The 19,393-nt window shown below is 52.7% G+C and overlaps 5 protein-coding genes across 5 annotated transcripts; 1 reads left to right on the plus strand and 4 right to left on the minus strand.

Annotated features, from left to right (window-relative positions):
* Positions 1 to 492: 492 nt before the first annotated feature.
* Positions 493 to 2,453, plus strand: C7974DRAFT_366334 (nuclear localization protein-like protein NPL6). The gene is made up of 2 exons (XM_046139844.1): positions 493 to 1,658; positions 1,710 to 2,453. Exons 1-2 carry the CDS (start codon positions 607 to 609, stop codon positions 2,140 to 2,142), a joined length of 1,485 nt encoding a protein of 494 aa, XP_045993557.1. The 5' UTR covers positions 493 to 606; the 3' UTR covers positions 2,143 to 2,453.
* A 1,386-nt stretch (positions 2,454 to 3,839) lies between these two features.
* Positions 3,840 to 6,938, minus strand: C7974DRAFT_402392 (eukaryotic translation initiation factor-like protein 3 subunit 8). Its single transcript, XM_046142699.1, has 4 exons — positions 6,469 to 6,938; positions 5,749 to 6,367; positions 5,325 to 5,697; positions 3,840 to 5,272 (listed from the first exon to the last, which is right to left on the minus strand). The coding sequence occupies exons 1-4, from the start codon at positions 6,788 to 6,790 to the stop codon at positions 4,022 to 4,024; spliced, it is 2,565 nt and encodes an 854-aa protein (XP_045993558.1). The 5' UTR covers positions 6,791 to 6,938; the 3' UTR covers positions 3,840 to 4,021.
* A 704-nt stretch (positions 6,939 to 7,642) lies between these two features.
* C7974DRAFT_465882 (kinase-like domain-containing protein) lies at positions 7,643 to 11,098 on the minus strand (the record flags this gene model as incomplete). Its single annotated transcript, XM_046146306.1, has 7 exons — positions 10,081 to 11,098; positions 9,738 to 10,015; positions 9,324 to 9,683; positions 9,014 to 9,273; positions 8,487 to 8,965; positions 7,813 to 8,437; positions 7,643 to 7,766 (listed from the first exon to the last, which is right to left on the minus strand). The coding sequence occupies exons 1-7, from the start codon at positions 10,598 to 10,600 to the stop codon at positions 7,643 to 7,645; spliced, it is 2,646 nt and encodes an 881-aa protein (XP_045993559.1). The 5' UTR covers positions 10,601 to 11,098.
* A 287-nt stretch (positions 11,099 to 11,385) lies between these two features.
* On the minus strand, positions 11,386 to 13,652 carry C7974DRAFT_402394 (L-ornithine 5-monooxygenase (L-ornithine N(5)-oxygenase)). Its single transcript, XM_046142700.1, has 3 exons — positions 12,424 to 13,652; positions 11,823 to 12,369; positions 11,386 to 11,770 (listed from the first exon to the last, which is right to left on the minus strand). The coding sequence occupies exons 1-3, from the start codon at positions 13,338 to 13,340 to the stop codon at positions 11,645 to 11,647; spliced, it is 1,590 nt and encodes a 529-aa protein (XP_045993560.1). The 5' UTR covers positions 13,341 to 13,652; the 3' UTR covers positions 11,386 to 11,644.
* An 815-nt stretch (positions 13,653 to 14,467) lies between these two features.
* On the minus strand, positions 14,468 to 19,087 carry C7974DRAFT_51699 (leptomycin B resistance protein pmd1). Its single transcript, XM_046146773.1, has 2 exons — positions 18,058 to 19,087; positions 14,468 to 17,997 (listed from the first exon to the last, which is right to left on the minus strand). The coding sequence occupies exons 1-2, from the start codon at positions 18,792 to 18,794 to the stop codon at positions 14,754 to 14,756; spliced, it is 3,981 nt and encodes a 1,326-aa protein (XP_045993561.1). The 5' UTR covers positions 18,795 to 19,087; the 3' UTR covers positions 14,468 to 14,753.
* Between the last annotated feature and the right edge of the window lie 306 nt (positions 19,088 to 19,393).

Here is a 19,393-nt window from a genome sequence, read left to right on the forward strand (position 1 = left end):
TCAGAGAAAGAGATAAACAAGCTGTAGGGGGAGAAACTAACGTACAAGATAGCCTCTGTGACTCAGTATGAATGATGTACCCAGGCACATTTATTCAGCAACTTGATACTTTCGTTAGACCCGACTCGTCCTTGTCACAGCCATAAGGCCATAAAATTCAAATGAAGAAGCTTCCTCAAAGACTCCATACGCTAGTACAAACGTTTTGTGACGGGACTGTTAATGCTTTTGCCTGTGCAGGAGACGCAAGGATGATTTTCCAACAGCATTGGGCGAGTGCTCCGGCTGAAGTCGAACAGGCCAACAATATGTGCCATTAAAAAATATGTTTATTAATCTATCGCCTTTTCTTCTTGGAACGAACATGGCAAGACATCCATTGATAGCAAAGACATGATCGGAATCACGTGGCTTAGATTAAGCCTATCCTGGTTAGGCTGAACACGTCCGGGAGTCGCGAAGCTCGTCGCAAGGCATGCACATCACCGAACTGCGCGACTGTCCTTCACTTTAGAATACTTCCTTTAAACCTTCCGCCGACAAGCTGCATCCAATCTCGGTTTGCATGAGTACTGCGCTAGGCCCAAACCGAGCTTTCACTAAGCAATGGCGCGCGGCCGCCCATCTCGAGCTGCTGCAGCTCGTCGCAGCACGCCCGCGCGTAGCGCAACACCGCAACAAGCAAGCGATGTAGAGATGGACGACGTAGTGGAATCACGCGCAGATTCGCCAAAAGAAGAGGAAGAGGAGGAAGAGGAGGCAGGCTCAGTCGTGCCAGAGAACGAAGAGGAAGTTCCCTCCGAGCGCTCGCCGTCGCCAGCCATTGTACAACCGTTTCCGCGCAAGAAGCGACTTGGACGGCCGCCTAAGAACAGACCACCGGACTGGAATCAAGACCCCGACAATGTTTCAGAAGGCGGTACACCCATCAAGCGCAAACGAGGGCGGCCAGCTGGTGGAGGTCGAGGGCGCCCGCCCAAGGGTGGACCGTCGCATACAACACGTGTGCCAATCGATAAGGAGGGCAACATGATGGATGTCATCAACGACGAGGTCGATCTGCCTGAAGACGAGGAGGGCGAACAGAAAGTCGATAAGCTGGGCAACCTCCAGGGCGGCCGGGACTACCGCGTGCGCATCTTCACAATCAAGGGCAGGGGCGAGCGACAGTACATGCTGTCAACTGAGCCCGCGCGTTGTTGTGGATTCAGGGACAGTTACCTGTTCTTCACTAAGCACATGCAGCTTTACAAGATCATCATAGACGATGCCGAGAAGCGCGATATGATCGACCGTGAAATCATTCCACACTCCTACAAAGGTCGCGCGATCGGCGTAGTCACTGCACGCTCAGTTTTCCGCGAGTTTGGCGCTCGCATTATTATCGGTGGCAAGCGCATCACCGATGACTACTACGTGACCGCAGCGCGAGAACGTGGAGACGTCGAAGGCGAGCTGGCGGACCCTAATGACCGCCTTCCGCCACCAGGTGAGCCATACAACAAGAACCAATATGTCGCATGGCACGGCGCAAGTAGCGTCTACCACACTGGCGTTCCAAGTGTTCCCACAGCCATCGGCGGCAAACCTGTTCCCGGGAAGAAGAAGGTTAATATCACGTCTGCGAACTGGCAATTTGAGCATGGTCGAGCAGCCAGGTAAGTTACCGCGTACTTTATAGCTAGCGCCGAGATACTGACTTTCGATAGCCGCTTCAATACCTCACTTTCCGCCATTCGCCGTGCGAACTTGGCCAACGGCACCTATGATCCTCACACAAACATGATGTGCTATCCCAAAACCACACAGCCTACACATGCCCGCTGGGAACGCGTGTCCGCCTCAGAGACTGACGTGCCACCAATCGTCGCGCACAAATATCTCATTGTGGACAAGATATTTCAACAACCACCCTTTGCTGGGTTGGGTCTCCCCGGACCAGATGCAGACTATATCGACGTCGGAACTAACGGTCTGCCCAATCTTGCGGATGAGGTTCTAGCAGAAATGAAGCCTGATGAGCGCGAAGTCTTTGAGAATCTGAAGGCAGAGGAGAAGGAATGGAGAAGTCAGTGGGATGGCGAGACAACTGATGGAGCAAGGTGTAAGCCACGCATAGGTTTTGTCGGCGTCCCGGTCTAGAAGATCAGTGCTGGCGAACAGACCTAACAGCATGCTATGACCCGCCAGACGTGAATTGATACCATATGTTAGCACAAGGTTGGAACGATTTCAACGAGATGGACGGAAGGAAGTATGTGATATACAGTACCATGAGCCTGCGTGGTTCAGGTACAGCATTATGCTTGATAAGCTCGCGTGCTTCTCCCACTTACAACATCGGCAACTGCCTAGCTTAATTATGAGGGCAACGAGAACTACAATGTTAGCAGAGTGCAACCTCCTTATAAATAGTCTACTAAACATCATCTCCAACGTTTCTGAATCCTTCCACCGCACAATCCACATGCATGTGCACCATGAAGGGCACTTGCCCCAACAGTATGTGCCGTAAAATAGACGGACCTCTCAGCAAAGGCCCTTGATATGATTCACAGTGCACACATGTCCTCGTTTATTTCAGGTCTACGGCAGCCTCTATTGCCAGAAAACTGCAAATAACCAGAGGCACATGTGCTTCACCATGGTCGTTAGTCCGAACGACGCTGATGGTCTTCAAACAACGTACGACAATGCACTGAGACTCACTCTCCCCCCCTTCCACACGCGGTTTGTTTGAGAAATTCATGCTCTGATACAACATAAGTTCAAAATTGAAGTGAGCGGCACATGTGTATGAAAACACTTCCTCAGGACAGTGTCTGTCTGGACTCTGCAGTTGGCAAAAGACTTCTACAGAATCTCAGTTAGAAAACCCACTGATACTCCATCTCTTGACTCTGCAGGTTGAATGAAAATCCACCTAGACCACAATTGATGGCTTGAAAGGCACGATCACTTGAACGATGTCCCAAGAAAGATCTTTCTTCCGCCGATGTGTCTGCAACCGGCGACTTGCGAACACTTGGAAATGCGATGGATTCCGCTTCATGGAGACCGGAGTGACTCTCTGCTTCCCTGTACAAACGGCTCTTGAGATTGAGCGAATACCCCCAGCATGCTTCTGTGGACGTGGATCCCGCACTGTAGAGTCGTCATCATAAATACACCGACTACACTGTGGTCGCAACCTGAACCTCCAAATCTGCAACCCTTGAAAGCCTTTGTGATGTTAGTTCGAAAACAGATGACGCAGGGCTGATGTGCGGTCTGCTCTTTTTGGTTTCACACACTCCTTGACCAAGTGATCTTCTTCTGAGTGCTGAACTATACTATACACATCCCTATGCGAAATGCTAGTTTGAAACATGCAGTTTGCTCCATCATGCATGCGGTTGAAATTTTTGAAAGACGAGAGACGAGACTGATCAACGTTCAATCCCCGACGTGAAAAGAAACTCTCACCTGGGTGGGCGATGTCTGACAGGCTTGAGTCTCCCTCACTGCCCTGTGTGGCGGGTCCAGCCTAGACTGAGATTAATGCTGGCTGTTCTGGTTCGGACCTTGTATTTGACCCATGTGAACGAATGGAAAACGTGGCAGCTTCCTGCCGGCCAGCTACAGTTCAAGGCGAATTTGGGAGAGCCCTGGACGGAGCCAGGGCCTGTGTGCGAATCTAACATCTCGTGTTTTTGGGGAATGTTCTGCCTTGTGTTGAAATTGCTTGACATATTAGTTGAGCGCACGACTTCGCAGTGGCTAAATTGTACTTCGTATGAGACCTCATTCTGCCGGATAAAATCAAAGACCTGTAACAGACACATGTATACAAAAAAGTGTAGGATGAACTTTTCCCGATGTAATTCGTAATCTACTTGGTATGCACTAACAGATCCTCGCCACAGTCCCCAGCTCATATCGAATCATCATGCCATTGCATTACCACGGGATGCCATGCCAAAAAAGCGACACCCGATCAAACGCCGCCCATGAAAACCTAAATAGCATTGTCGGCCACCGTTTAAGCCTGGATGGCGCGTCCCAAAGCACCGCCCGTGAACTGCTGATTCCTGCCTCCCCTCGGCCCGCCGCCGCCTCCACGGCCGCCACGGCCTCCACCACGGCCTCCACGACCGCCGCGTCCGCCTTGTCGCTCGAAGGCATGGGCTGTGCCTTGTGTTCTCTGTTCGAGTGTCTTCTCGTTCGACTCGATGAGGCCAGATGCCTTATCCGAGAGGCTGAGGGCCAGTGTCTGGAGACGAGACAGCTCGACACCCTTGCGGAAGATCACGGCGCTGTTGACCTGGTCAAGAGCAGCACCGAGTTCCTCGTGCGAGATCATTTTGCTGACGACTGCGCTAATCTTGCGTTCGCTCAACTCAAACATATCGGCCAGCGTGGAGACAGCGAGTGTATCGTAGTAGGGCGCGTATGTGAAAAGGTAAGTCCTCAGACCCTCCTCCTGGATCTGGGCGGAGAGCATGTCCTTGATCTGCTCCGAGTTGGCCATGAGTTCCCAGATCTTGATGCTGTTGATGAACTCAGCGGCCTTCTTCCACTCGCCGGCCGACAGAGCCTTGGAGGCCTGCATAACGTGGTCGCGAGTGTTCTCCGGAGGACCAGTGAAGATCTGGCGTTCATGGTATTCTAAGAGGCGGCGGTAGGTCTTGCTGATGACGCGCTTCCTGAGGTCAGGCGAGGAGCCAAGCTGTGCGAGGAGAGGGATCTCGAGCAACATGGAGCAGGTCAAGTAGACGCACTCGAGCAGCTCGAGGTTGATGTGAAGGTGGAAGGGGAGCTGTCGCTGGCGCTCGAGACGTTCCTGCTCGGGCGAGATCTGCGAGTAACGCTGCATTTGCAGACCCTGTGCGAGAAGCTCCTTCTGCCTGTTGCTGCCGCAGATCTCCTGAAGCGAAGTCTGTGCCTCGTAGACAAGGCCGGCACGGAACGCACAGAGACCGACTTGTACGAGCGAGCGGTTGAACAGAATCTGAGTGTTGACATCGAAGTTGCTAATCGTCTCCTGCAAATGGGACATGAGCATCATGTCGCGAGCCTTGTAATACTGGTCATGCAGAGCCAAGAAGTAGATCTGGCAGAGCATTGCTCTCGCGCGGATAATGCCCTCACTGTGCTTGAAAAGGTATGTGCAAAGTGTTTGAACAATAGAGGTTGTGTCGCTGGCGATGGAACGAGGAGAGGTTGTGGAATCGAGGTGGGATGGGATTGCCTCCCATGTCTTGCTCTCGAGGATCTCAACAACAGATGAGGGCTAGTAGCACCGTTAGCTTCAAGTATCATTGGCATGAAATGGATGGACTGACCTTGAAGTAGACATGCTCCAATCGGCGCATGACGACGCGGTTAGCCGAGTCTTGTGGGATCTCAATACCCTCCTTCTTCTGGAGGCTCTCAACGTAGATCATCGTGCGCACAAGCTGAGCGTACAGTGCGCTCTCGTCTGTGAGACGCTCGACGTACTCGGCTGTGTGAGGGTCGATGTGTTGGAGCGAACGAGTGAGTTCATCATCGAGCCTCTCGACAAAAGAGACAACGCTGCCGGGGATCTTGAAAATCTGGCCGTCCTCGATGGTGGGTGTCTTCTCGTCGTCCTCCCACTCCTCAGCATTCTCCACAACAACGATTTCATTGCTATCTTCGAGAATCTGGAGAAGCTTGCCGAACTCTTGATCGGCCCTAGAAAGTATTAGCACGCGCGTCTTTCATACGTACTGTGGCGAAACTCACAGCTTCCACTGCTCCTGGTGCATGTGGCTGGCGGTACCGGATGTCAGGTCGAAGCGGGTGGAGATCAGGGTGAGGAGAACGCGGACTCTTTGGTAGTCGTTGACAGCAACGTCGAACAGCTTCTCCATGGTGCGGATCTGCTCGAGCTTGTCTGTGTTCTTGCGTCCACGCTGCTCAACAATCGATCGCAACTGCTTGAGAATGCCTTCTGCGGTGTACAAGACGGCCTTGCCGCCGGCTCCAACGGTAACGAAACCATCGTCGCCAGCATCAATAACTGTCTCGGTGCCGAGCTGGGCAATCCTGGTCTTGTCCTTCTTCTTCTTCTCCTTGGGTGCCTGCTCGACGATCTCCTCCTCCTTCATGAACTCCTCTTTGTTCTCCCTGTACAGATCGATGTCCCTCTGGTAGTCGCGGTTGTGCTTCTTGACCTTCTGACGAATAGCGTTGAAACCACGCTGGTTGGGGGCGGTCATCTTCTTGGGGGTGACCTTCTGCTTCTCGTGGGCTTCGAGGACGGCGGTCTCAAGGTCGGCGATGGCCTGGATGTACATCTTGGGAACCTTGCCATCATTCTGCTTGATAAGCGTGGGCACCAGGCGGTTCAGCTTGTCGAACTCTACATGTCCGCGACGTTAGCATTGTTCGTTGTACCCCGCCACGATGTCCTGCCGCAGCGCGTGTTCGCCACCTCTGCTCTGCTGTCTGGGGTGCACATACGGTCTGAGATGACAGCCCAATCGTTGATCCTCTGCGCGTTCTCGATCTGCCTGACAACGGCTTCGAGCTCGTCGAAACGCTTGTCCTTGGCGCTCTTGAGCACCTTGCTCGCGTCCTCGTCGTCGCTCTCGCTCTCGCTGTCGACATCCTTCAAGAAACGGGCGGCACCGGTCTCAGATCCAGAGGAGGAGTCGGAGTCGTCAGAGTCGTCGTCGGAGTCGACGTCGGAGCCTTCCTGTTCAGAAGCCTCATCGTTGGAGTAGAGCTCCTCCTCGCTGGACTCTTCCGAGGAGCTGTCGCTGGCGGCGAAAAAGCGCGACATGGCTGCTGTACTCGAGAGTAGAGATTGCCGGAGGGTCGAGGGGTATAGGTGGCGGGCGCCGTAGGTTGTGTGTTGGGGCAAGCGCTGCCTCGACTCACCAAATCGCTAGTGCCAAGACTTCAAAATAATTGTGTGGGCGGGGCATCCACTTATCCTGCTGTCCGCAAACGACGCTTGATTGGTTCAGTCTTCACATGCAGCAACACAACAACGGAACAGCATGAACTGCCCAGGTGGGACAACATGACATGCATGTGTTGATGGAACAGTTTATGTGTTGGGCAGGCACGACCCGCACACAACGTAGGAGTTGCAATTTTATACGAAAGCAGTAAAAGTACATATGCCGCCAGCAGGTTCCCCACCTCCTCGCTGCGAGCAATCATAAAAGACATTGAAGCACTTGCGACGTCCCGACAGGACGCTATGCCAAGTTACAAGACTCATACTGCCGAGTGTCATCCAACAGGTGTCGTCTTACTATCCTCTGGCGAAGTCACCCTAGGCTTGTGAGTCAATCTAGTTCGCCTATTCGTCTTCTGCCCGTCTGATGAGACTACTACTGCGAGCAATTTCTGTTGTGCGGAATGATACGGAAAAGTCTGTACACCGCCGCGAAGTCGCTTGAGGTGGAGCAGGGCGCGAGGGGTACACAGCATTCTTACAGGGTGAATGCTATCAGGCTGCAAAGCTTGATATTGTCGGGGTATCGATATTGTGCGTTTTTCTGTTGGGGCAATCTTGAACGACAACATGTCAGAGCCTGCAGAGTCATCAACTGCATCACTTGCTGGCCGCCAGTCTGAAACCAATTTAACAATGTAGCAGGATGTTTCCCTGATGCTCTTCCCGTCATTGCCAGTGTGGCTGTTGCATAAAGCCTTCTTCCAGAGTTCGATCTTCAAGGTTGCGAACAAAGTTATGATTCCGCTGTGCATTGCCTGTACGAGAGCCTCGCCGTCTGGCGCTGCTTGCGCTCTCTGGAGCTCCTTCAGGGGGGTGGCGGGTAGTAAGCAGGCGACGGCTGCAGCCTGACTGGCGCATTCGGATCCAGATGACTCATCACTCTTTGCAAAGCTGGAGGTATCCCAGATGGGGTCGCCTGCTGTTGGTCCATAGTAGATGCCCGTTGTCGTCCAGCACGCGTTGTCGCTTGCGTGTACAGATTCTGTGGCTGAGCATACTGCCGAGGCTGCTGCGGCTGCTGTGGCTGCATTGCAGGAATCTGTTGCGCGTACGGCGCTGCCTGCGCCGGGTAAGGTGGGGGCGCACCCTGATGATTTGGCGCGTACATGTTGTTGTACGGATTCGGTTGCGCATGTGGATTTTGCGCAGCATACTGATTCATTTGCATGTTGGCAAATGCTGCATTTTGCGCAGCCTGGGCCTGTTGTGCAGCAAGAGCTTGTTGTTGTTGCTGGGCCCGCTGTTTGGCCATGCCCTCGAAGCGTTGCTGTTCTTGGACGCCAGGTGCTGGAGAGCGGCTCGAGCTCGACTTCAAAGTCATTGGGGGAACGAACGGGCCGGTGAATTTGGCTTGCGTAATGAACGGGTGCAGCTTCGCTTGAGCTGGCGTCCATCTTTCGAGGGGGTTGAGATTCAACAATCCTTGTGCAAAGTCGATAAAAGCGGCTCGGTTCGCCATTTCTATAGATAATCAGCATATACGCCAGATTTTTTGAGTTTTGTCACTTACCGCGCTCGATCTCATTCGGCTTCATGTTCTTCCTTGGCATGGGGTAGTTCCTGATGATGTCTGGAAGCGTTGTGGCCGAGAAGTACTTCTTGCTGGGTTGCTCTTTTGTACCGTGTTCCCTTGAGTATTGCTCCATGGACTTGAGCCGGTAGTTCTTACGTCCATACTCATCCTGAGTCTTCTCGAAGAATTCGCCAGACTGCTTGCCCATTTCTAGCATCCACTGTGGCGCGAGGCCTAACATTTCTGTAATCCTGGAAACCTGATTGTACTCAGAAGATCCTGGAAACAACGGCAGCCCAAGGAATAACTCCACAACAATGCAGCCTAGCGACCACATGTCGATTGCTGCTGAGTATGGCAGGCCGAGCAGCACCTCAGGTGATCGATAGAATCGCGATTGGATGTACGTGTAGACTGTCTGTCGCTCATCGCACGCGGAACCAAAATCGATGATCTTGATGATAGGACTTTCGAGGCTTTTTTCCATTAGCTCTGTCAGATCCGCTCGCAGGGTCCCGACTTACTTCTTCAGCAGAATGTTCTCCGGTTTCAGATCACAATGGATCAACTTCGCCTTACCCAGCAACGCAAGACCGTTGATCAGCTGTTGAGCAAAGACACGCACCAACGTTGTCGACAGGCCACGGAATTGGTTCTGCTTGATCAACTCATACAAGTTGACGCTCAGCAGTTCGAACACAAGACACAGATGTTGTCGGTGGATGAACGTGTCTTTCAGCCTTAGCAGGTGGTGGTCGTCGTTCTTATCCATCTGCTTGTTCAACTGCATATGGTCAGCATAGCTAGCGTGCAGAATGCGTCGCATCGACGTACCAAGTCAAGCACCGAAACTTCCATCATACTCTGATTGAAGTATGCCGTTCTGTTCTTGATGACCTTGACTGCAACCACCTCCTGTGTCTTGAGATTCTGGCACTTGACGACCTGTCCAAACGTTCCCTGGCCGAGCACATCAAGGATGAGGTAACGGTTCTTGTGCCCTGATTCCTCCGACCCCAATATGTCGTTGACGTAGAGGATGTAATCGCTGTCCTCGTTGTCGTAGCCGTCGTTCTTGACGCCTTTGCTGGGCTTGGTAAGGACTCGACGCGGGTTGCGTGTAGCCTGGTAGTTGAAGCCGGCGTTGCACAGCTTATAGGTCATAGGTAGATGGCATGTAAGTGCCTGTAGGGGCTAGATATATGTGTTGTCAGCCCTGTGCCTTCTGTTGCCTGCGACTCGACTCACGCTGATGAAACCGCCCTCTGGGTTTGCACGCCGAAACGGAGGTTGCGCATTGATCTTGGGCACCAGGTCGGCAGTGTTGGTGCACTTCTCGAACTGTGGCACAGGCCCGCGTCCCATTAAGGGCAATTGCGGGGGATTGGCGTTCGTTGACGTCCGTGGCGAACGCTGGTCTCTGTTATAGACGGCGTTCAGTTGCGCAGTGGCAGACTGGGGATAAAAGCTCTCGGGGCTCATGTTGGACTGGATGGGCGGCAGCTGGGGTGCGTTTGGGCGCGATGCTACACAAGTGCGAATTAGCGTGCCGGCGCTTACAATACGACCCGGCGTGTTGGGCGCAACGTACATGGAGGGGAGTAGTAGCTGTTTGGCGGCGACATGTACGGGTTGTTGCGCGTGGGACTTGCGCGATTGCTGTTGCTCTGGACCTGCGGGGTGAAGCTCGTATAGGTCTGACCACCGTGCTGCGTGCCGCCGGCATAGGGCGAGGTAGGCGACATATTCATAGGCGAGTATCTGCGGGCTGCGGCGCTTTCCTCCTGCTGCAGGAACTGCTGCGACTGACGGTGCTGGTTGGGCCGTTGTGTGTTGTACTTGGGCTTGTAGGGATCGGCGTCTTCCATCTTCACGTCGCCGTCGTTGTCGTTGAAGTCGGGGCCGCGGCTGGAAGGCTGACTGGGGGACTGCAGCGCAATAGTGCTGGAGCGCGAGGGCGCAGAAGGCGATGCGTACGGGTTCTGCTTAAGTTGCGCAGACGCGCTGGCGTCTCGTTGCGTAAGTTGCGAGGGGGTCGTCCCGTGTGGAGCATACCGCGCCTGGCGGCTGGCATCCGGCGCTTCGGAGTAGGCAGTCCACTGCTGATCCATGTCGCAGGGCGGGTGCGTGTCGAGAGGGTATAGGTGGTGCGAGCAGGGTCGCAAAAGGCAGCCGCTTCAGCTGTGACGCAGTCAATGCGCGCGTTGCATGCCGAATTGCAGTGCGGCGTCGCAGTACCGGGCAGCTCCTATGAGGGGCACTGCGCTGCAGCGCGGCCTGCAGACGATGACAGCACCGGTAGGCGAGCACGAATGCGGGATGCGACACGGGCCTGGCTGGCGTACGGTGCACGTACAGTGCTCGCAGCGGGGGCTTGGGCGTGTGAGCCACGAGGGATGCTGGGTGCGAACGCAGCTTCACGCGATGACTGCAGCAGGGGCGAGCAAGACAGACGCTGCAGCAGACAACGGGCGCAGTGTGTAGGAGGACAGTGAACAGGGCAAAAGGATAGGCTTTGGGTCAGCGCGGAGGTTGGGTTCGTGAACACTGGGCTGCGCTTCTGTGCTATTGGGCCTAGTCAGGTTGACGCAGCTCTCTCGACAACGACGCAACCCTGCGCCGGTTTCATGCTCACGACGCTGACATTATGCTGCGCAGCATCCGCTGTGCCAAGACCTCCGAGTCGACGTTTGACTTTGGGTGCAGCATTGTGCAGCATGCAATTGGTACCAGCAGCTCTGTCCGGTTGCTCTTGCCGTTTGCTGTGAGCTTGTCCTGCCGTTCTTTCCAGTTGGGCTCCTGTCTAGGCGCAGACAGGGAAGGAGCGACGCAGCTGCGAAATGAGGGTCCCATCACCATGTATTGCACCACCCTGAATTTCACAAAGAATTCCGCAGGGGGCGCAAAGCCGCTGCAAACTAGCCATTGGCGGAACTGTAAGAGATACGAGGGGAATGACGTGTGGGTTGCATGGCTGATCCTGGTTCAGTCGACAGCATTCGCACACCTCATGCGCAGAAGTGGGTGAAGAATGTCCATTCCAGATAACGCAATCGCTACAAAAAATGCTGCCAATCGCAACGGCAGACAGAATCTAATAAAGAGGCCTCGCTGTCCCAGACGCCGCGACTCCGAAGATACTCTCAGCATGTGGCTTAGAGTCTGGGAGCCTGAAATCCACCGAGGACGTCAGTGTTCTCCCACTTAGGCGCCTTCTCAAAGATGGCCCTGGCCATTTCTCCACCACGGCAGGCAAGCACAGATAGAAGGGTATCGCTCAACTGCGGATGTTAGTAATCTTGTTGTTGACTTGGAAGCAACAGTAGCACTTACACCGTGTGTGGTCTCGCAGCAGCCTTGCAGCCAGACGCCTGCGTCGTCGCTGACAGCCTTGTTCGCAAAGTTGATCTTGTAATCTCTCTGCACCGTCCACTTCGCGTCTTTCAGGTCACCGCCAGGCATGAGGTGCCGAGCATCCTTGAGCAGTGTCTCGTGCAAGTTCCTGAGATATCCAGTAGCAACGAACACAGCATCAACATCCAGGATTTGCTTCTGCTCGCCTGCGCCAGGCGCCTCGCTGAAGTACAGCGGGCTTTGGTCACGGACATGCAAGCGGATTCCGTCCTTGACCACCGGGCTGTCTTCGACAGCCGTTACTCTACGGTAAGGTAGGATGTTGTGTGGCCATTGCTCCTCAGCTTCGCGCGAGTTGCCGTACTTCAAGCGCTGCAGATAAAGCGTCTCGTAAATATGTTCGAGAAGGTTGATGCGTACAACGCCATAGTTGGTGCCCTTGTCCTCGGTGAGAGTCTGCGCGCGCAGAGTCGGGTCGCGGTTGTAAGTTACTTCGGTGCGCGAGGGGTTAAAGATTTCGTTAACGCTTCGCAATGTTAGCCATCTATTGGTAAATGTGTGATAATGTAGCTGTACGTACAATGGCGAATCGTCACTGGGTCGCAGCGCTCCACCCTTGATCAAAAGTCGCGTCTCAGAGTTGGGGTAGTTCGCGTGTAAGAAGTCAAAGATCTCAGCGGCACTTTGTCCGTTACCGACAACTGCAACTTTGTAGGGCGCTTGGTGGTCGTTGAGGATCTGTTTTGAGATATATGAGAACTTCGAGGAGTGAACAACCTTGGGGTGGTCCTGGGGGAAAGGTGCGGTGATGTTTGGTCTTCCACCAGCAGCGATGACGACGTGCTTCGTTCTCCGTGTCTCGACCTGACCGGTCAAGTGATTCTTCGATACAACCTCGAAGGTGGAGATCTCGCCGCTGGCCGACTTCTGAGGATTAACCGCAATGACCTCCTGAGAATACGAAACAACCTCTTCGAACCAGCTTGCGCACCACTTCATGTAGTCCTCGTACTCGACGCGTGCGGGAAGGAAGGTGTTCAAGTTGGCGAACTCAACCAAACGGTTCTTCTGGTGAAGATAGTTGATGAATGTAAACTCGCTGCGTGGATTCCTCATGGTAGCCATATCTTTCATGAATGTAATCTGCATCTTTGCACCAGGCAACAGCATGCCTGCGTGCCATGCGAACTGTGATTGCTTCTCCAAGAACGCGACCTTTGGTGCCCTGCTCTCCAAACCAGGGATATCAGAGAGCGATGGATCTGTACCTTCGAGTGCATCGTGAATAGCAACAGCGATGGCCAGAGATGCAGGTCCGAATCCGACACAAATCAAGTCGTGCAGCTCATCTTCCGGTGTATAACGCAGATTCGACCGGTTTTCGAATGCGGGAAAATCGCTCTCATCCAGACCGTTTGTGAAGCCACCAAAAGCTCTCTGAACAGCCGGTGTTGGGTTTCCAGGCGAGCTGGTGGGGAACTCAGCGTGAGGGCTCATTGTGTTGGTTAGGGCGAACGCTAAATGTTGGAGAGATCAGATGCTCTGATACAAATGTCAGTGTAATTCTTGCAACACCGCGAATTCGTGTGATGCAACAATAAGAATCGAAAGCTGCTGAAAACCGTCTCCTTCTCACTGTAAATAATATCCATCTTTTACAACATGCGCCCGCGTAGTAATAGGTTGAAGGGAACTGGCTGCTCGTTGACATAGCCGCGAATGTGGCTGGTGTGCTAGATGACGTCTTACACTACACTGGGGAAGGCGCGAGGTAAGAACCAAAGGGACATCTGGAGTACTCACCCACAACAAATGTTATTGACAGAGGAAGCAAAGTAAAATCGACTGATGGTCAGCTCGTGGAGCGTACCGTCACTAGATTATTAGGAAAAAAGTTGATAGCATCCACTATTTCTGTACCTGCACCAAGACGACACCAAGCTCCGCTCCTGCGTCTGAGGAACCCATGTCAAGGGCGAGGCCTGCAACGCTCGTGAGAGGATGGTTCGATGCCCGCTCGTAATGAGACCCTTGCGGCCCGTTCAAGATGGCGTATGCTATCCACATTTGCGAATCGAGAGCAGGCATCGAGGCTCCGAGACTGATCGGCCATCTAATCAGATGCTTCAAGCCGGATCAGATAACAACGCCGGAGGGACAACCGCCAGAAAGCGGCTCGACGCTGGTGTGGGCGGTCATAGTGCAGGCAAAATTTTCTGATCGTCCCCGCAACGCTTGCCCTGAAATGCTTGGACTCAAGCGCCGGTCGCTGCGTCAGCCGTGGGATGACGGACAGGTAGTAGCTTGGCGGCAAAGTTATCTGGTGGTCTTCATCTAATCTGATGAAATTTCTGCGCAGCAACAGCCGGAAACCGGAGTGGGCTCGGGCTTTCTGCACGCCTCAACACCAAAAACTACGTATGCAGGGTTGTGCCGGGCTTGAGTACGAGTTCGGTTAATGCGCCGCAGCCGCAGATCATTTACACGTACATCATCCTAGCCAGCGATGACACGGGCTATGACGAGAGAGGCTGTTAAGGCTTTAGGGCATGTCATTCGCCGTCTTTTCAATGCTACTTCCCAATTTGTGACTGAATCATTTGACATCTCTATTGGATCGATGCGAGCTGATGATGTATGCTAAGGAATGTTGTGAAGAAACAGCTTTTGACCATGTGCTTTTGTGTTGGGCGGGAATTTTCGAATAAAGTACAAGGTGTTATATACCTAGGTAGCGATAGGATGTGTGATGTTGAAATATTTGATTTGCTGGATACTGGACCCTAAGTGGAAGGAGCAAACTGCCACCCAGGTAATACACCGAAAGAAGTGCCGTATATTCGGCTATTAGTACAACAGTGCTAAACAGAGTAACAGAACGCGGATGGAGACATGTGATCGATCCAAGACTCAATCCAGCTCTTGCGCTGCGACCATCCCAGCATAGATGCCGCCCTCTGCGACAAGCTCATCGTGCCGGCCTTGTTCAACGATCCTCCCAGCATCGAATACAAAGATTTTGTCTGCGTGCTGGACACTCGCAAGCCTGTGAGCTATCATGATTGTTGTACGGCCTTTTGATGCAGCTGAGATTGTTCTGCGGATCTCTCTCTCGGTATTTGCGTCCAGCTGAGACGTTGCTTCGTCAAGCAAAAGGATCTCTGGATCTCTTAGAAGGGCACGCGCGATGGCTAACCTTTGGCGCTGGCCACCAGAGAGTTTTGAACCATGGGCTCCGACCTCAGTGTTGTATCCTTCAGGCAGGCTCATGATAAAGTCATGGAGTTCGCACTTCCTCGCAACAGCCACAATATCCTCGTCACTGATATAAGCGCCAGGTCGTCTGCCGAGTCCGATATTGAACTTGACGCTACCGGGGAACAAATCAGGCTCCTGCTCCACCAGTGCTAAACGAGCTCGGTGATTTTGTACAGGCTCATTGCGAATATCGCGCCCATCAAGATAGACCTGACCAGCCGTGGGATCGAAGAATCTTTCAATAAGATGAACTGTGCTCGACTTTCCAGCACCGGATCTTCCGACAAACGCTGCGTATTCGCCGTGTCTAATCTGAAAGGAGACGTTATTCAACGCAGCGACATCTGGCCGAGTCTCATAATGCAAGCTAACGCCGCGAAATTCAAGTTCTCCTCGTACGCCGAATGTTCCATAGCTGGCTGACGCTCCGGACAGCAAAGCATCCGTGTTCACATTGCTACCATCTGATGTTGTTTTCAGATCGCTGTCATCCGTAAGAATGGTAGGCTGTTCGTCGTGCAGCGCAAAGACATTTTGGGCAGCGGTTTTGGCTCGGGTAACCTCGGGTGCCAGACTGAATAGCTGACCAGCAGCCTGGGCAGAGAAGAGAAGAGCAGGCAGGACGATGAAGAAGTCCTTTTGGCTGTAGGATCCGTTTCGTACCTGCTTAGAACCCCACCAATATGCGAGAGAGTACACATAGTACGTTACGGATAGTGAGAATGCAAGCAGAATGTTGCCAAATAATGCAAATTTTAGGTGTTCCTCGTACGGCCCGCTGATAGCATTTCGATAAGAGTCAAGGAAATGGTCCTCCAGACCAAAGGCTGCGACAATCTGCATGGAGGCGGTCGCTTCAGAAGCCAGCGATGCGGCATCGTTGTAGGCGTTTTGATGTTTTTCTTCTGCCAGAGCTAAAATGCGAAGACGGACATAACCAGCGAAGATCATGACGGGAACAGCTGCGAGGAGTACTATGGCGATCCGTGGCGCGACAAGAAATGCGAGGATGTTTCCGCCGACCACTGAGGTTGTAATGGAGAATATGGTCCCTAAGATAACTCCAGAAAGACCACTGATAGAACCGCTGTCCATGTTGAGTTTAGACATTAGAGCGTGATGAGAGTGCCCAGGCTTTGAGAACCAGGAGATATCTTGTTTGAGAATCGTGCGGAACGAGATGTCTCGTACTCGAAGGACGAGATTTTCTGACACCAGACCAAAAGCTGCACCGCCAACTCCGTGAGCGACTAGTGCTACCAGCGATAGTAGGAAAAACAACAGGCAGAAGAAGGATATTCTCGAAGCCAACTCGCTTGTCTTTGAAGTGTCGTTGAGAAGCTCTACCAGATTGCCGAAAATGAAGGCTTCTCCAATAGTGACGCCTCCACTCATTATGGACGCAGTCAGGCCGAGCACGATTACCGGAATTTCATGACGACTTAGGGCCAAACACCTACTCACGAGTTCAACTGCACTCTTCTTCGGTTTCTCCACGGGAATGATCGTAGTCTCGGAGGATGAGTCATTTGTCGACACTCCAGTGTGATCAGGCTCTTTCTGTGAGAATCGAGGGCTGGAGTAGACAGAAGAAGTAACTGAAGACTGGCCCTTCTTTTCGAACTGCTGTGCTTGGATGAGATCAGCGTAGATGCCACTCGCCTTGATAAGATTCTCGTGACGGCCATCTTCAGCTACAATGCCATCCTTTAAAACGACAATGCGGTCTGCATCTCTGACTGTGGCAAGCCTATGCGCGATGATAATTGTTGTACGGTTCGCTGCTTTCGAAGAACGTCTTAGATTCTCCAGCACAATCGCCTCACTTGTTGCATCCATTGCACTCGTGAACTCATCAAGGAGTAACACTGAGGGGCGACCCACCAGCGCTCTAGCCAAGGTGATACGTTGCTTTTGCCCCCCAGACAGCTGTGAGTGAGGACCTGAGCCGATTTTTGTGTGCATACCATCAGGGAGACGATCGAGAAACTCGCAGTGAGCCTCCTTGGCTGCAGCTGCGCACCTGTCGAAAGCTTCATCCTCTGAGATAGCCTCTCCTTGTGGCAGTCCATGCTTGATGTTCTCATAGATAGTTCCACTGAAGAGAACCGGATTCTGCGTAACAAGAGCGACATGCGACCGCAGACTGCGAATGTTGAATGATTTGATGTTATCGTCGCCAACAAAGACATTGCCAAAGGTCGGGTCATAAAGTCGGAGCATCAACGAGGTGATTGTCGATTTCCCTGATCCAGAAGGACCCACAAGTCCCGTTACCATTCCTGGCGTAATAGTCAAATCAATGGCGTCTAGAATTCTGACCGTCGGCCTAGCCGGATAGACGAAAGAGACAGCGGAGAACTTTATGGCTTTTGCGAAGAAAGAAGCGGTAACTTGTTGCCCCTCGTTATTGTAAACATCGATGTCAGACAATGGGTGGTCGAGAATCTCGTGGACAGCCTGTCCAGCAGCTGCTGCCATTGCAAATGTTTGAATGAATGGTCCAAATCTCCCAACGACAAAGGATGCATCCAGGATGAGGAACACAACAGCGTATATGGTACCAGCCTCAGCACTACCATCACGAAGACGGTCGCCGTACCAGAATGCCAATGCGTTTGCTGCATATGCCACGAAGTAGACGGACCCTAGCATCACCGCTCCGGTCACGCTTTTCTTGATACCAGCTCGCAATGCTGCTCGAAGATAATGAACGTGTTCTTCGCTCAATTTCTCTTGCAACCCAAAAGCCTGCACAATCTGTACTGCTCGAATGGCACTCTCGGCCACAGTAGCTGCCTTCTCAGTGTATGCGGCGGCTTGCTTACTGAATTTGGCGACGTATTTTGTGCCAAAGATGACTACGCAGGCCATTGAAGGTATCACAGTCAAAAACCTACGTAGAGCATGAGTACATTATAGAGTCTGTAATCCAGAAGAATCGAAATTTACTTACATGACACCTGTGAGCCTGGCATTCAGCGAGAATCCTACACAAAAAGCTGCGCCAAAGTAGGAGATTGATGCGAGAAACAAGCCGACTTTCTCAGAAGTACCCAGTTGGATCGTTTGAGTCTTGTCCGTGAGGATGCTTGTCATATCTGGTGAAGCAGTGTCGAAGTAGGTCATGTCCATACCGAGTGCGCGGTGCAAAAGCTGTTCTCGTGTTTTGCGCGACACCCGTTCACCGATCACCGCCCACGCAACCGCCCAGCCCCAAGTGACCACGAAGTAGCACGCTGCGACGATCATGAGATACCCCAATAACGTTCGAAGCTCATCCTCTGGAGGCGGGAAGTTATTGATAATCCTGCCCAGTATGATCCCTATAAACGGAATGGGCAGACCAGCAAGAATCGCCAAGACCACTCCCAACATGAGTATGAATCTTGAGCCTAGATCGTCCAGTGGTCTGTAGAGTGCAAAATAGGAAGTCTTGAAGGGGTTCAACCCGAGGATCTGACGAATAAACTTATGACGTATGGCGGTGATGTCCACCCACGCCTCCGGTTGCACTGCTCCAAGCGAAGGTTCGGCATGCCTGTCCCATTGTACACTACGGCGTACAGAGGCCCGGCCATCGATATTGAAGTCGTCAGATTCAGAGTCGCTCAGAAGCGGAGTCGCAGGCCCATCTTCAATTGTAGATGTTGGTTGATTGAGAGCCGCGGAGCTCTCTCGGGAATGGGGCATATTTACGAGCGGTTCATTGGCGCGTAAGTAAAGAGTTGAAGGACACAAAGATGTCAGATTTCACGAGCAGAATGCCATATAGATGGTCAAAACGCGTGTCGAGGTCGACGTTGAGATGGATCTCCCAAGCCTCGAAGGACGGACTCATGACTTGCGCAGGTGCCCCGTGCGTACCTGACTAATTTCGTTGCGTAGCTTTTGCGAACAAAAAACCATGAAGTTTACATGCAAAGTCTCTCCGGCAATCTCAAGGCTTTTCGTATTAGTATTGTAATCTGGGTAGTTAATGTAAGGCACTCGAGGGTGCTAGAGGAGGTCGTCGATTTGAATATGCGAGTCAGACCAATGACTGAAATTAAGGTTATCAGATCATGCGGCCGAATTATCAGATGCAAATATTGGTGGGTAGCGGGTGACTCGGCATGTCTTCTTGATTCGTATCCTCCTTCATCAGCCGTAAGCTTCTTCTTCTCACCCCAGAACGGCTTGCTCTCCGAGACCGGCCACAATCTCAGCCCCTAAGCAACGATTAGCGACGCATCTGCGGCGTGACAAACAGATTCTCTGGCGTGGGGCAACATGATGGACTGGAAGAGTTT

The sequence above is a fragment of the Boeremia exigua genome, assembly GCF_020726555.1.
Source record: "Boeremia exigua strain MPI-SDFR-AT-0100 chromosome Unknown C7974scaffold_11, whole genome shotgun sequence".
Taxonomy (NCBI): Eukaryota; Fungi; Ascomycota; class Dothideomycetes; order Pleosporales; family Didymellaceae; genus Boeremia; species Boeremia exigua.